This window comes from Esox lucius, chromosome 16, assembly GCF_011004845.1.
Source record: "Esox lucius isolate fEsoLuc1 chromosome 16, fEsoLuc1.pri, whole genome shotgun sequence".
NCBI lineage: Eukaryota > Metazoa > Chordata > Actinopteri > Esociformes > Esocidae > Esox > Esox lucius.
Window position 1 is genome coordinate 28,917,604 of NC_047584.1, and position 17,258 is coordinate 28,934,861.

General features: G+C 44.5%; 1 protein-coding gene across 1 annotated transcript; it reads left to right on the forward strand.

Moving 5' to 3' along the window:
* Window positions 1-3,610, forward strand: LOC105029931 (potassium voltage-gated channel subfamily S member 2). The gene is made up of 2 exons (XM_010903506.3): window positions 1-582; window positions 1,150-3,610. Exon 2 carries the CDS (start codon window positions 1,197-1,199, stop codon window positions 2,700-2,702), a length of 1,506 nt encoding a protein of 501 aa, XP_010901808.2. The 5' UTR covers window positions 1-582; window positions 1,150-1,196; the 3' UTR covers window positions 2,703-3,610.
* Window positions 3,611-17,258: the final 13,648 nt, after the last annotated feature.

The window sequence follows — 17,258 nt, forward strand, 5'->3', positions numbered from 1 at the left end:
GCAGGACAGAGGAGCGCTGTCCCTTTCAGCACCACGCGCGGTGCTACGAGGTGTTGAAACCACTCTGAGTCGAGGGTGGAACGGCAGCCTACAGAACGTGTTGCTACACAGCAACAGCGCCGGGTCTATCTGTGAACTACCACAGAATGGAGATTCAGCCGAGGAATTCCCTCACAACAGAACAGAAGCATCTGGAACGTATTATTTACTACGCTAGGTGAAGATCTGGATGTATTGCGTGTGCTCATGATTTATTTATGTAAATAGTCTGAGGGACTGTCTGGAGGCGGACACAGCTTTTATTTCAAAGAAGACCACCTCGCTCAGCACTGACGGTTCCGTGGGAAACCCCTCTTATCTAATCCGGGTGGTAACGCATGACAGACAGAAATATAGACTGAGAGTCAGAGGAAGAAGCTTTATTTTTCTTCCATACTAGCTATAGGAGTCACAAAGAGGAGACACATCTATCTACGTCTCTCTCCAAGTTGCTCAGCAGCTCCGCGAAGCACAATGCCCTCGATGGAGCTAACATGCAGACGCGTTGTGTAGAAGGAGACTCGGAAAAGGTCGTTGAATAAAGTAAGGTTTATGATGTTTTATACGGACCGTCGTGTAACATTTATTTATAGAGTAGCTGATTAAATGTACTATTTAGCCATTGGTTTAAAGCATGGAGGTAGCCAAGATTGTTTTGTTTATTGTACCAAGTGCGCACAAGCGTGGCGTGAGACTTGAGGGAAATCCAAAGTGATGTTGCGATATGAAAGACAATGAAGACACGTTACTAGGCTACCTGGCCGGAGTGTGTGATGTCAGTGGAGATGAACACGTTACTAGGCTACCTCAAAAGTCTGTGATCTTATTAAGAGACAATGTAAGCCTATCTAGATTATGTCGTATGATAAAGCAACCCCCTTCCCCCCTATAAAAACAGGGCAAATCCTCATAAAGGAGTGTTCCTATATTTTTTGTGCTGAAAGAAATTGATTCTAGGGATGTGACAGCATCAGTGACAAAAACCCTTTGCACCGACAAAAAAGCAATGAATTTGTCAACCGCCTGCATAAATTAATAGTTCCTTTGTCAATGTCATCGACGGCATCCACTTCTCACAGCAATGTGCCTCCTGTCGTTGTTTTTTCACAGTTTCTGCAACTCCCTGCTTCTCCCAGTCCCCAGTCCCCTCAGCAGACATGACAGGCCAGAGCCTGGACGAGCTGACGGCAGCCTATGAGGACCACGCCATCCGCATCAATGTGGGCGGGTTCAAGAGAAGCCTCCTCTCAAACACCCTGTCCCGCTTCCCGGAGACGAGGCTGGCTCGGTTGCTACAGTGCCAATCAAAGGAGTCGATTCTAGAGCTGTGTGACGACTACGACGACACGGAAAACGAGTTCTATTTCGACCGGAACCCGGCACTCTTTCCTTACGTGTTGAATTTCTACAACACCGGCAGGCTCCATGTGATGGCGGAGCTGTGCATCTTCTCCTTCAGCCAGGAGATTGAGTACTGGGGCATCAACGAGTTCTTCATAGACTCCTGCTGCAGCAATGCATACCACTGTCGGAAGATCGACTCTGACCGCAGGGAGGACTGGGATGACCGCAGGGAGGACTGGGATGACCGCAGGGAGGACTGGGATGACCGCAGGGAGGACTGGGATGACTGCAGGAGTGACGAAGGCAGCACCGCGTCGTCATTCGATGAGATCCTGGAGTTCTACAACGATGCCACCAGGTTCGACAAGCAGCCGCTGGGGAGTGTCCGTCGGCGGATCTGGCTCATGCTGGATAACCCGGGTTACTCCGTCGCCAGCCGCGTCCTCAGCATCCTGTCCATCTTGGTGGTGTTGGGGTCTATAGCCACCATGTGCATGAACAGCATGTCAGAGTTCAGCCTGGTGGACAGGGAGGGAGTGCCCCACGAGGACCCCAGGTTTGAGACAGTGGAACACTTTGGCATCGGCTGGTTCACCTTCGAGCTGGTGGCCAGGTTTGCCGTAGCCCCAGACCTTTTCCGGTTCTTCAGGCACCCATTGAACTTGATCGATCTGGTGTCGATATTGCCGTTCTACCTGACGCTTGTCATCAACCTGGTGGCAGAGAGCGGCCTGGCACTGGTGAATCTGGGACGTGTGGCGCAAGTCCTGCGGCTCATGAGGATTTTCCGAATCCTGAAGCTGGCACGCCACTCCACCGGGCTGCGCTCCCTGGGCGCCACGCTGAGAAACAGCTACAAGGAGGTGGGGCTGCTGCTTCTCTACCTGGCGGTTGGGGTGTCCTTCTTTTCCGTCATGGCCTACACTGTGGAGAAGGAGGACAGCGAGGATTTCTCCACCATCCCGGCATGCTGGTGGTGGGCTACGGTGAGCATGACCACGGTTGGCTATGGAGACGTGGTCCCGGTGTCGATAGCAGGCAAACTGACCGCCTCTGCCTGTATCCTCGCCGGGATCCTTGTGGTAGTGCTTCCCATCACGCTAATTTTCAATAAGTTCTCCCTCTTCTACAAGCGACAGAAGCAGTTAGAGATCGCCATGCGCAGCTGCGACTTCGATGAGGAGATTAAAGAGAATCTGCCTTCTTTGAATCTCAGGAACTATTATGCACACAAGGTTAAATCCCTCATGGCGAGTCTGTCTAATATAAACCGTAGCTTGCCAAGTGAGCATAGTCTTAATGAGATGTCAATACATTAAGTAGGCGTCTCTATGGGAAAGAAGCAAAACAACTTGGTGTGGTACATTTCGGATGAGGCATGTCTGGATGTTGGACTCTCCCGGGCCGGTTTGGAGTTGGAATACATTTTCAGATTTCCAACTGGCTTCACGAGGAACAGTGTGACCAAACACAAGAGAAAACTATAGTGAAAGTGTTAGTGTTGTTTCTGTGTAAACCAAGGCATGAACTCACTTTGACTGGCAGGCAAGGCACGGCCGTGCCATGGCAACCATAACCGTCCCACTGACATAGCTACGCCTTCCTTTTTTAGGTTGAAGACATCCAGCGCTTGACTTGGGATTAAATAAGTGCAGGAACTGACTAAATGCACATTAGACTATGTTCATCAAAATGTATGTGTTAATGAGGCTTGTTCCATTAAAGTAGCCTATCCCAGGTCTCTTTTGCCTGAAAAAGGAACTGGAATGCTGTTTGCCTAAAATTTGAAATACCGGAACTGTGTTCCGGACCGTTCCAGCCCAAGTCAAGCACTGAAGACACCTAGGTCCTTCTCACCTCAGTGGTCAAGTGTTTATCTGTGTGGGTGATCGTCATCTGAGGGCAACCGAGGGTCTGAAAACGATAAAACTGTGCTGTGTGTTTGTGGCTGTTCACGTACAGTGGTCTTTAAATGGTCTTCAGTGACGGAGACAATATAGGGGTCACTAGTGTTTGATTCAAAGCTCTAAGCGTCATCACTAGTTGTTTTCACGAAAAGCATCCTCTAAAGTGTGCTTGTTGTAAAATGTACAAGTTATAGCTTTTATCGTGGTCTCTTCTTATGAAAGAGCTTTGATGTATAACTGTTATACGCTGTTCACTGCAACTAAGCACCTTCAGCTGTGTAGCTCGAAAAAAAAAAACTCATTAAAGACGTTGTAAATGGTTTTGTTTTGAAGTATTGTGAGTGCCAACACAAACTGGTTTACATCCATGTTAGTAGTTCTCCTTTGCCAAGATAATCCCTCCAGCAGACAAAATGTGTTGCATATATATATTTTTTTATATCCTTAAAGGTTGTCCTCACTAATTCTTATATTTTCAGTCACCCTACTCTCATTATAGTGCACTACATATATTATACTTAAATGTAATGTCAATTTTGCAGGATAAAAATTATTGAGATGCAGCCTCTTGTTTAATAAAATAACAACACTTGTTTAAAAAATTATGAGCAGAAATAGTTATAAAAACAAACAATAATTATAATAATAGCTATAACAAATAAAAAATAAAAACTGCTACTCCTACTACCATTTCAAGGAACTAATAGACTGACCTATTATAAGTCCTGTCCATATGACATGTACACAGTAATCCACGGCCATGGTCAACAGTTAAGTACCATCAGAGAGCTGAAATAACATTTGCAGTAGCGTTTTTATATGTGGTGGGGCACAAACCATTTCAAAATGTAGGATACATACCAGTAAAGCTACAAAACTCCCTCTTGCTACTGATGTGTTTATTTAACACAACAAACAGTGTGGCTCCACAAAACACTTTTAACGACAGAGCGGCTTGTTTCTACCAGGTGTTGTAGTACACATACTGGAGAGAGAGAGAGAGAGACCTTCTTGTGTAATTGCTCTCCTCTCTCACGCACATATAAAATTACCACTGTCACATTTACAAACCTAAATTAGGAATGCAACCAAGCTCAGAACCAATGTGCCTACAGGGCCATAAGCGAACAACAATGAGCTCAACACCACTGAAGGCCACAACGAAGCGGAAAGACAACTTTTTAGGGATACAGATCCATTCTATGAAAACAACCTTAGATAAGCATGGACACAATGACATCGATCCAGCACAAAAATATGACCAATGCACGGACCAGCACCACAAAGGAAGGATGATAAAATATGCTTTAACTCACCAAGGGCTCACTTGAAGAGAAAGGTGGCACGGCTGTTCTTCCTCTGGGCAAACTTTTCGATGACTTTGGGAATGAAGTCATGTAGCTGCTGAATCAGCTGGCTTTCGATGGACAACATGGCCAATGCGTTGAGTCACGGCTGTCCCATGGTATTGCGAGTGAAGGTTTTTACCCTCTTCAAGGTGGAAAAAGTCCTCTGTGACCCAAATGTTGTCATAGGTGTTATGATCATTTTCAGCAGAGTGACAGTCTCAGCTAAAGCCTCCTCTAGGTTGTTCTCATGGATGGATCTTAACAGAGACATGGCCGTCTTACCAGTGTGAAGCTCACAGTGACCAGTCAAGCTCAGATGTAGGGAATGACAGGACAAATTGTGGGAAGAGCGAGCTGTCAACCAGCTTGCCAGCAATCAGGTGGTCACTTTGTGAAAACCTCTGCTCCACCTGGGAGATGAATGTGTCGCATGCCTCCTTCGGCGCTGTGTTGGTTACTTGTCGGCCTGGCTCCTCTGTTCCATCGTGAACAGTGGCAGCCCATTCATCAGTTTACTTCAGCATATTCTGGACATTCTCCTTGAAATGGGTGAGTGCCCTGCTTATCCCAGATGCATTGATGCTCCGTTTGTCCAGTGTTGTATAAAACATCAACTTCTGGCATAAGGAAGAAAAAAATTCCATCAGCTGCAGAAAGGCTCGGTCACTGAGTTTTTTTGACAGGCCGTATGCCTCACTTATGGTGGCCTCATCCCATCCTGGTTGTGTGCGTATGTCCTCCATACACAGGAGCAGCGCAGCGTGGTTTTCCCAAACTGCATTGACAGTTCTACTTTTAAAGTTCCATCGTACAGCGGGTGGCCTTGGAATGCGTCTCTTTGTTGCCTCACCAAGTGCCGCAACACATTTTGGAGGGCCAGAGAAAAAGGTGGCAAAAGCAGTTCAGTCTGCAAAAAACACCTTCAGGATGCTCATTCTTGCTGAACAAAGTTGCTGAAAGGTCAGGTTCAGCTGGTGAGCATAGCAGTGAACAAACTGGGCATGTAGGTTTCTTTCATTAGCGTCTGTACCCCTCGGATGTTTCCACTCATTACAGCCGCACCATCATAAGTTTGAGTGATCAGCTTTTCTCCCAGCTTCAGTGGATCCAGCACACCCTTGATGCTATTAGAGAGGCCGAGTCCAGTTTTATCTTTGACTTCCACAAACTCCAAAAACCTCTCTGTCACTGTATTGTCAGGCAACATGTATCGCAACACAACCACGATTTGTGATTTACAGGAGACATCAGTTGTCTCATCTGCCTGTATGGCAACAAATTATGTCTCGTCCACTTGCTTGGCTATCTCCTCCTTGTACACTTCATACATACAGTCTAACAGTTCGTTTTGTACAATGCTAGATGTCCCTTTGAAGATGGGCCGAGTGTCATAGTGCCTCTGAAGTCTCGAATCGTCCTCGAAAATGCATCTGAATATTCCAGGATTCAGGGAGTCCACCGACACATCGTGCCTGCAGTGTGGTTTCACATTTTCCACACAGTTCAATACATTTAATGATCCGACTGAGAACGAACCTGTTTTCCTCCACCTGTTTGTTATGCTGCTCAATGGAGCGCCTGTATGCACTGTCAACTTGGGCTGCGACATTTACCCTTCCAAGTAAGCCCAATTTCACAGCATTGTCCAGATCTCCCGCTGCTCTCATGTTTTGCAATCCTCTCAGAAAGATGTTTCAAATATTTGTAACCCGTCCTTGACAAAGTAACATCTCCACCAAATAGCAGATATGGAAAACAGAAGAGTGCCTTCTTTTGTATGCTAACCGTTAGCCACTTTTTCTTCAAAAACCACTCCACGTTAAACTCGCAGTTGCTTTTTCCAGCAGTTTGAGAGATAGCAATATCCCGTGGCAGATGGGCACCAAGTCGCTTTACTTCAAGTTTCTCCTCCACATTAAGGGTTTCAAACCAGTGCTCGAATATGAAATCCACATTATTCATTTACTCAAGTTATCTGGCGTTTGTGATGCTAACAAGCTAGCTAAGACAATCTACCCTCCTTGCTTTTCTTGCCGACTAATGTTGGCTCCAGTCAGACAGACAGCCAATCAGGTCTGAAATGCGACATTATGCTGTAGTGGGGCTACCGGCTGTCAGCCCCACTTGGCATCAAATTTGTGTGATCTACATTGATCACACTAACATTCTGAGCATGTGTATTCATATTTGCACACGTACAATGTACATTGCATTGTGAGTGAGGGGCTAGCCACATTCACACTTAGCCTATGGCCTACTACTGTGAACTCGACTCAGCAGCAAGGCTGGGACCAATGAACATGAAATAAAGACATGATCCCCTGCAATCATAATCCATTCAGTTTCACTGCACACGTCAAGGATGTTATTCGCTGCTGTGTTTCAGTCGCTACCGAATGGTCCACAGCCACAGTGACCTCAGCCATCAGGCCAATCTGGCCCCATGGATCTGGGGTCACTTGACTGATGCTCAGTGCTGACAGAAGAAACCAGTCATCGCCGAGTAGACAAAGGTTAGAGTGTAGGTTGCGTCGCAGACCGTTTCTGAAGATAATTAATTGTTACAGTGTTGATTTCTTCCACTCAAAAAGCGTTTTTGCGGTGGACACAGCTGGACAGCACCTGGGAGTATTGCCTCTGGGGGTTTTCTTGTAATGTGTCTCTTAAAACACATTAAATCAATTACCAACCAGGTTATGAGGAAGGACCAGACAGTCGAGGTTGAAGCCCAACTCTGTTGATTACGTTAAAATGATGCCTTCCATGGTGATGTCCCTGCCGGAACATGTTTTCCTCCCAATCGCGTCCTCCAGGCATCTCAATAGGAAAGAAGCAGAACAACTTGGCAATATGTCTCAGAAAATGCATATCTGGATCTTCAACTATCCCAGGCCAGATTTGGAGTTGCTGCGATAAGACATGGTTGTAACTAATAGTTGGTCATTGCAAAACAAGGAGAAAATGAATGCAAAATGCCAAAAAATAACATATCATCATCTTGTGCTTACATCTGTTAGGACTTGCTCATGTTCTGATGTCCTATACAATTAAACCACTACAGTTAACTTGACATTAGATTTGTCTAATCAGAAATATCAAGCATCATACTACATGTATTTGATTACAGAAAACACAAACATGGTAAACAATATCCCCTGAATACTACTGAAATGGATACTCATCTCAAGTATTTCTCCTTATTTATCTACAGTGGCCAACATCAAATCACTCAAAAATATTTTCTAAATGCTTTGCAGAAAAGATTTACACACAAGTCCAGAAGATTATCTAAATGCCTTGCAGAGAAGATTTGGTGAGAGCATGTACAGAAGGAACATTCTTTCCTTTCACAGAGGCATAAAGCTTGTTATTATTCCTCACAGCCATTTCGTGGAAGTTCCTGGAAGATAACGATAAATCCCTGTATTCAAATGCAAATGAAACATGTTTATTTATTTGAGTAGCATCTCTACAGGGAAGGATTTAAAAAAAATACCTCTGAAAATCACATGTGATGGATGGAACAGCTGGTGTCTTTTTATTTACCAGTATCATGTAAACAACTATAAAAGATCAAAACCATAATTCAAGAATGTCCAGAGAAAAAAACAAAAATAATGATAGCTCTCCTTCAATGGTCCTTGAAGATCATGTATACGAAGTGTCTAATTCAGATTTTGAACACGACAGAGAAAGACATTAGACAGCCACACACACTTTATATCTTTCATTCCAACATTCAATATACCTTAAAACAAATATACAGTATTCAAACCTACACAATATAAAAAGTAAAATTTTTCTGCACTAATTTCTGTAAGATGATCTAGATACAAGCATCCGCTAAATTATGTAAATTATTTAAAACACATACTGTCGCATAGTTTACATCGCAGAACAGTGGTCTAAATCTCTGCATTGCAAAACAGTGGTCTAAATCACTGCATCGCAAAACAGTGGTCTAAATCACTGCATCGCAAAACAGTGGTCTAAATCACTGCATCGCAAAACAGTGGTCTAAATCACTGCATCGCAAAACAGTGGTCTAAGTCACTGCATCGCAAAACAGTGGTCTAAGTCACTGCATTGCAGTAAAGTGGCGAAACTCACAGCATCACAGTACAGCGCTCTAAGTCACTGCATCGCAGTACAAGAGTGCCATTGTGGGCAGGTGTTCAAATCCTGGTTAAGGCACACCAACACTTCCTGGGTGCCCAGTAGACGGAGCATGCCTGGGGTGACCAATGGATGTTGACAGGGCTGCTTCTGTCCCATTGCGCTCTACGTCCTCCTTACGGATAGGCCAGGCGCCTACGAACTCAGTGGTGGTTGTTGCCTCTGTATTGTGTTCACCTCTGGCGCCTGTATGCTGGTGGAACATAACGGATTGATTAAGCAGTGTGGTAAGAGGTGGAATTGCTTGCCATGATGTCCTTTGGAGGACACGTGTCACAAGTGTATTCAACTCTTTTAATCCTGCTGTGCAGGTGTTGCGACAAGGCAATAATATTGAATTGGACATTTAGAAACTGATAATATTTATATTTCTTTAATTTAATAAAACACCATAAATATTATACAATAACATCTGTATAATTAGCCAACAAGACACCAGGGGTTATGATATATGGCCAATGGCACAAATCCCCAAGATGCCTTACTGCTGTTAAAACATTTATACACCAGATTTTAACCAATCAGCATTCATAGTTCTAACCCAGTCATTTAACAATAGCATGCATACATTTTCCACTAGGCTTCACCCTGTGGGCAAGGAAAGGGGACCTTCTTTTTAATCCATGTGGTTTAGCGTGAGAATCCAAAAGATTAACCTGGACTTATATGTGTTTTCAAGCCAGGCTAAGCCACTTTACATCTGTCGGTCAGAAGTTCTGCTGTCAGCCTGCTGTTGTCATCGTTTCTTGGTGTTTGTGGTGTTCTGGGCGGATTGCCTCTCATTTGTGGAGTGCCAACATGACTCTCCCTCTCTGTCTGAGAAATAATTTAACTACAACATGTCGTCTATCTGAGCAGGATAAGTTACTCACAGGAGCCCTGGAGTGTCTGGATGGGAGGACAAATCAGTCTGCCCCTCCCCCCATTACTCCCACTATCGGTCCCTGCCTCCCCCACAACATCACCCCCCACTCCCCTTCTGTCTCCGCCCCTGCACCTGTAATGCTGTGATCTGATGGAAGGGATGGATGACAGGCGGCTCTTTCACTCTGGTGTGCAGCATGGCTCCACAGATGGTTAGAAGTCATTAGGAGAGAGACAGCAGCCACGATAAATGACTATTTCTTTCTCTGGAACAACAACCGTGTCTTAGGAAGATACGAAACAGACGAGGAGATTTGTCGTAATTAATGTTGTCTTACTCACACTGCCTGAAGGGGAAATAATTGCTTTGTCTGCACTTGACATCACCACAGCCAGGCACTAAGGCGGACTGACATTGCAGCTTATCGCCATAGTCAGTGAGCGGGCCAACACACAATGCACCTAATGTTTGTCAGGCTTGTTCCACAAAACTACATGACAGTGTAGCTAACCAGGAAATTATTCCAGCTTTGCACCATCATCATCACTGTAGCGTCTTCAGGCGGTTTTGTGTGTCTCTGTGTGTGTGTGTGTGTGTGTTCAGCAGTAAAACGTCTGTTACTAAAGAGAAGTTGCTTGTATTTGAAAGTCACCATCTGTTAGCTACAACCAGTCTGTTTAAACAAAGTGGGAGGAATGAAGCCTGGGTCTCTGGGCCGATTGTGCTTTCTTGGCTACTAACAAAGGATGGAAATACATCTGGAGCCGGGCTAAGCAGAATGCCGTTTGTCTTGTGACAGGTGTTCATCCCTCTGATTCTTCTAAAAGTGACTAGGCTGTGAACACCGTATTATATAAAATACACGTTCCATTTACGTGTGAGACAACCAATTATCACTATTAATATGTTCATGTATACTTATATTTAAGTGTGATCAAACATGGAGTTGAGTATTTCTGTCTTTAATGGGTCAATTAAAAACGCTGTGAAGTTGTATTCTCACTTTCTCTGTCTTTGTTTTTTCCCTCTCTGAATCATTTTGCTTTGACCACATTTATATTATCAACCTTCCTTCTACTAATTTCTCTCTCCCTATTTCATGAAAAAAAAGAAAGAAAATGAACTAAAATATGAAATTGCTTTTGTGTGATAAGGCAGACTTCACTTCATTGTTTTCATTACTGTTTAAATTCACAGAACAGAAACCAAATGCATATATGCAGGAGGAAGACAAAGGGGCTCCATATTGGACCGGTGCACCCTATCAGTTAGAGGCATCCTGGCTGTCGACCACTGATGTGGTTTGTGCCTGGAGCCGGTCCTGACCACTGCCATTGGTTCTCAATGAGACTCACTACAAATGGTCCTTGAATCAATCAAATTAATTTTATAAAGCCCTTTGAAATCAACAGTGCCTATACAGATACCTAGCCTAGAAACCCCCGAAGAGTAAGTTAAAACAACAAATTGACACACAGTGGCGAGGAAAACCAATTGACACACAGTCCAATCAAGTTCGGAAACTTAGTAAGAAACCTAGAGAGGAGCTGGACTCGGAGGGGCGGCCTCTTCTGGCTGCGCCGGGTGAAGATTATGCATGACCTTTTTGGGACCACATCAATATGTTTGTGTGTTCAGATGACCAGTGGATCAAGAAATACCGGTTGGCAGTACTTAGCACCTAGTGCAGAGAGGCTTCTATTGAGGTAATATGATAAAATGCTTTCATTCTATTTAAGATTTGTCACTAACTGATTGATTGAATAATGACACAGACTTTAAATTGCCCTTGAACAATGAGACTAACCTTCATAATGGTCGGCAGCTGCATCCCACTTTGCCTAAAGGGAAATGTACCCCTTGGCTCATCCTCTTAATGTACTAATTAGTAATGTTAGCAATAATACTTTTTGTGTGATAAAAATACTACGTCTGAACACAATTAAACAACAAGTTAATTTGAATTTCCCTGTAGAATCTCCCTTTTGAATTCCTCTGTTCATAAAATACCACAAGTTCCAGCATTCCTTTAAGCGACCACCTCCCTGACAAAACAGTGATTGAGTTTTTGAAGTTTTAAACATTAGTTATTTTTGTGACACTAACAGGTATTGTTCCCATAAGGGGTCCTGTGCCTGGCTGAACTAATTACAAGCATACACAGAAAAGTGCTATTTCGCGTTTCTTTTGCCTGGTGCCGGTGCTATGTGCTCGTGAGTTAAGTACAACAGATGTCACGGGTAAAACAGCACATTGGCGTTCATCCCGCTTATACTACACCAACAAACAAAAACATTAACAGTTTTTCCGATGATAATATCCTTTTCACAAGCAAATTCATGCTCTTTCAGCATTTGCTTAGATGATTACACATAGGCAACTGTACTAGAAGCCCTGATGTTTAATGCATGCCAAGTAGGCTATACCTTCATGGTTATCCCTCAACAGTTGAAAATATCACAAACATTAACACGTTTACCAGTAGAATTTACATTTTTAATTATAATTTCATTTTGACATACAAACAGATCTCATCAATTCTTGTAGCTTCAAAATGTACACTACCCAAAATAATCTGAACGTCCATTCCACATAGCCACTATTTGTTTAGCAAGAAGCAAGGCACAAATCAAATGATTTAATTACATTTTTTATTTTTTTTACTAATTTGCCATCCATATAAATCTGTTCTGGTTCAAAAGTGACTAGTTAATACATTATTCAATCTGTATTTGAATGTTGCACTAGGATATTGTCAGGAGAAATCAAACATATATGGTTCAATATGACCATGTAAGATCATTTCCAAAACTGCATGAGTCTGATGATGATGACAAGCCAATGGAACAGTAGGCCTGCACAGCAGGGTTAAAAGAGTTGACAGTACACTGGAAATAGATGGTTAAAAATGCCTGGATGGTTTATTATTTCTGTATGCAGCCGTGAAAGATATTCTGGGTAATATACCCATAACCCCTTGCAACGGAAGACCAGGGGTTTGCGACAATTCTCCCGACTTTTAACTGTCTTTACAATACTTGGACAGTTAATCCTAATTGAACTGATTAAAACTGTAATACATTAATCAAGAATATGAATAATCATGTGACAATAATAAAGGTTTATTCACTGTTCTTGTTGTCATATTTCGTCTGCAAAACACAGTGGAGTCCACACTTTAGCCAAGGATTCTGAGCAGGCAGATGTGATGCAATAAATTCTTACAGGTTTAGCTAGCTTACACTACATACATCAGTCGATATCTCCACTCTACAGACCCGCGACTGACAGCTCTTCCACAAAGTAGCTTATCGCCAGGATGGTAGGCATTTGAGGTTAGTCAGTTCATTGCAAAGCTTGGCTACTGTAGTTAAATACTCAAACTTGGCAAGGATTTAATTAGTACGAGACAAAACAATCTAATTTAATTTTTAGTGAGTCCTAACACTGGCATAAGTCTACTACTAAACATGACTTCACTATCACCCACAAAGTACATACTTGGAGGACCTGAACTGAGACCTGAATTGAGAAGTCTTTCAGCAGGAGGAAAGATTCGGACACCTTGTACATTTATCAAGATGTCTGCTGATAGGAACATTGCTGAAAGACCTCTGAGGGCTCTATCAATCGAGGACAGCCGTGGCTACACAAAACACTGACGTGTAGCGTGATCAGTGTAACACGGAGGCTTTGCGAAATGACACGACTAGATTAATTTTTCAGATCTCACTAGTCCTTCAATACACTTTCTGATGTAACACGGTGTGTTGTTTAAATCCCATTCCCCCCCGCTCCTTCTGGCCAATTATGTGTGAAACAAATCTCACTGACTCTCCCTGAGAGGCTTACCGGGAGTCTCTTCCTCCCTCCCTCCACTCTCTCCTCCCCATCCATTCTGCCCTCTCCTTTCCTTGCCTCACCTCTCCTCCCCCTCCCACCCTTTTCTCCTCTTCTGTCCTCTCCTCTCCGTTTAGATGTCTGTCTTTATAATGTGACTGTGAAGCTGGAAGCCACTCTTTGGACCGATTGAATCAGTTTAACTCTATCGGTAATGCTACGAGGCTGACAGACTGTTAATATGAGAGCTCATTCACTCAGAGGCATTCGGCAGCCAAGCAAACCTTCACAGAGCCCGTTGAGGATAATTGGTATAAATATAGATTTCTTGAAAGCGACTGAGCCGGTTATGAACTGCTGTTACAATAAACACTTCTAATAAACACAGGCTGGGGGGTGTCATTCACATCTGGGGGTTCAGACCGGAAAAAAACGGCTTACAAAACGTTTCCCACTGGGGCCAGGAGGTGCCAGAGGAGCCAGTGTGACAATCCAGGCTCCAGAGGAATGAGTGAATGCCAAAATACAGCAGCACCCGTTTCTTTGCGGTTATATCTCCCCAGTTACCCCTGGAGACTCATCTGACTGCAGCGGCGCCGATCTGCAGCCGGAGCCACTGTCTGATCTGAGGGCAGAAACAGAAATGCACCTCCGTTTTGCGTTGTCATTCCACCTGCTACGGTCTGAGTGGGGCACAGTGAGTCCAGCATCACTGTGTCTCAAATGTCACTCTATTACCTATGTAGTTCAATACATTTGAACGGGGCCCATGGGGAATAGGGGGTCCCTCAGGACACACACAACGGGTGGTTGAGTGGGTGGATGGACGGGTGGGTGGATGGGTGGTTGAGTGGGAGGGTGGTTGAGTGGGTGGGTGGATGGGTGGATGAGTGGGAGGGTGGATGAGTGGGAGGGTGGATGAGTGGGTGGGTGGATGAGTGGGTGGGTGGATGGGTGGATGAGTGGGAGGGTGGATGAGTGGGTGGGTGGATGGGTGGATGGGTGGATGGGTGGGTGGTTGAGTGGGTGGGTGGGTGGATGGGTGGGTGGGTGGGTGGATGAGTGGGAGGGTGGATGAGTGGGTGGGTGGATGGGTGGATGGGTGGGTGGTTGAGTGGGTGGATGGGTGGGTGGGTGGATGGGTGGGTGGGTGGTTGAGTGGGTGGATGGGTGGGTGGGTGGTTGAGTGGGTGGATGGGTGGGTGGGTGGATGGGTGGGTGGATGGGTGGATGGTTGAGTGGGTGGGTGGGTGGATGGGTGGGTGGATGGGTGGGTGGGTGGGTGGTTGAGTGGGTGGATGGGTGGGTGGGTGGGTGGGTGGTTGAGTGGGTGGGTGGGTGGGTGGATGGGTGGATGGGTGGGTGGGTGGGTGGGTGGATGACAGGGCAGTTGTGCAGTGTTCAAGTCTTTCATATATCCAAACATAACAGTAGATTTGATTGCCAGTAGTGGTTCCCCAAAATATTCTGTGTTTACACATATATGTGTGTGTGTATGTGTTTACATATATGTGTGTGTGTATGTGTTTACATATATGTGTGTGTGTGTATGTGTTTACATATATGTGTGTGTGTGTATGTGTTTACATATATGTGTGGGTGAGTGGGTGTGTGTTTACATATATGTGTGGGTGTGTGTGGGTGAGTGTTTACATATATGTGTGGGTGTGGGTGTGTGTGGGTGTGTGTGGGTTTACATATATGTGTGTGTGTGTGTGGGTGTGGGTTTACATATATGTGTGTGTGTCATTATGAAGATTAACCTCAGCCTAATGACACACTAATTATGATGACAAACATCTGCCTAATGACACAGTCATTATGAAGAATAACCTCAGCCTAGTGAAACAGTCATTATAAAGACTAACTTCAGCCTTATGAAACAGTCATTATGAAGACAAACCATCAGCCTAATGAAACAGTCATTGTGAAGATTAACTTCAGCCTCATGAAACAGTCATTATGAAGGATATAATATTTGCCACACAGCTTTGGTTGTGTTTACACTGGAGCTCTGAGGTTGCCAATCTAATATCTATCTGTAGATAGATTTACACCACAGCTGTGCCTGGGCCTTCCACTACGTTTTCTGTCTTCAACCTGACAAGTTGCTTCACATTTCCTCATGACATTTAGTCTAGTCATCTCATATCTCATGCTATTATCTATTCTAATGTCATGTAGTGCTATTACAAGTGAATAAACACTTATACATCGTAATACCAGCCTATCTATGAATGCACTGTATAAGCAGCAAATCAGTGGGTGAGAGAGATATGAAGAGATAAAGCGAGGGTCCTAGAGAAGAGATTAGAATGTGAGCGAAAGCGAAGGATGCAGAGAAAGAAAGAGGGAGAGAAAGAGAGAGGGAGAGAAAGAGAGAGGGAGAGAAAGAGAGAGGAAGGAAGGATGCAGAAGGTGTAAATGGAGATGTTGAATTAACAGGATGTAGTTTGTCAAGGAGCTCATGCTGTGTGTTAGCCAAGTCATTCCACATGCTGATTACTGTAGAGGGGCTGAGTGACTCAGCACGTGAAAGAGAGGAGAGCTGTCTGCTGCCTCGGGCGGAGGCACAAATTGAACCGTATTCCTTAATCCCCAGGTAGTGCACTTCTTTTGACCAGGGCCAAGAGGCACTCTATTCCCTAGGTAGTGCACTTATTTTGACCAGGGTCCAGTGGCACTCTATTCCCTAGGTAGTGCACTTCTTTTGACCAGGGCGCACTGGCACCCCATTCCCATTGTCCTGGGCAAAAGTGGTTATCCACATTTAAAGAGGAACAAAGACAAATTTCAGATATAATTGCTGGACCATCTCTCAAGATGTTCAGCTCTCTCACCCAGGGAGAACGAGGTCGAGCAACACAGACTGAGGTCATACAGTTCCCTCATACAGGTAGAACCAGGTAGAACCAGGTAGAACCAGGTAGAACTTTGTGGAATAATGGAAATGGAGAAAGAAAGTGGGACACAATGTCACATGTAAATTGTCACATGTCAATCTCTCTCAATGTCTGCCTGGATCATAACTTTAAGTGTCTTTTTTATAATCTGCCCAGAGATAATGGGGGACAATTTACCACCTGGATAGAACCAGCGCTTTTACTGAAAATGTCTGATTTTGTTTTGTACGACAATGCAAAAATAAACCCTCATCAACCCTCCTCACTGAGCCCTGATCCGTTCCTCACCTCTTCCTCTCATGCATGACATTCACTCAGAGAAAACAGATGGGCAGATTGCTTTCAGGTAAAATGTCACAGCAATTTGAACTGCAAAAAAAACGATTGGATTACCGTTTCTCTCCCCGTCTCTCTCCTGGGATGGACGACAGACACAGCACACAGACCTTCATTAGTGCTTCATTAGTCCCGGTCTTATGGCGCCCAATTCCCTTCCCTGTGCCACACGGATGCAATGGGGATCTACTGAGGACAAGGTCTCTACAGTAAATTCATGCTCTCATATCACCTCTGAGACACATCTATTCCCCTGACAAGCACTACTGCATAAAACACTGCGAGATAGGTCGGGTCAGGTTTAATTAAACATTAAGAGCCCATCCACTCTGTTTGAAAGTGAGCTACTGCACAGTTAGACTGGACTCAGATCACTTTATCATCTTTGACGGAGGGGAGTGATTCAGTTTCTCACCCCACAGGTTCATGTACAGAGAGAGAAGCCATCGACAGGAACAAAGAGCCGGAAAAGATTGTGCATCCGTGCGTGCGCTTTCGG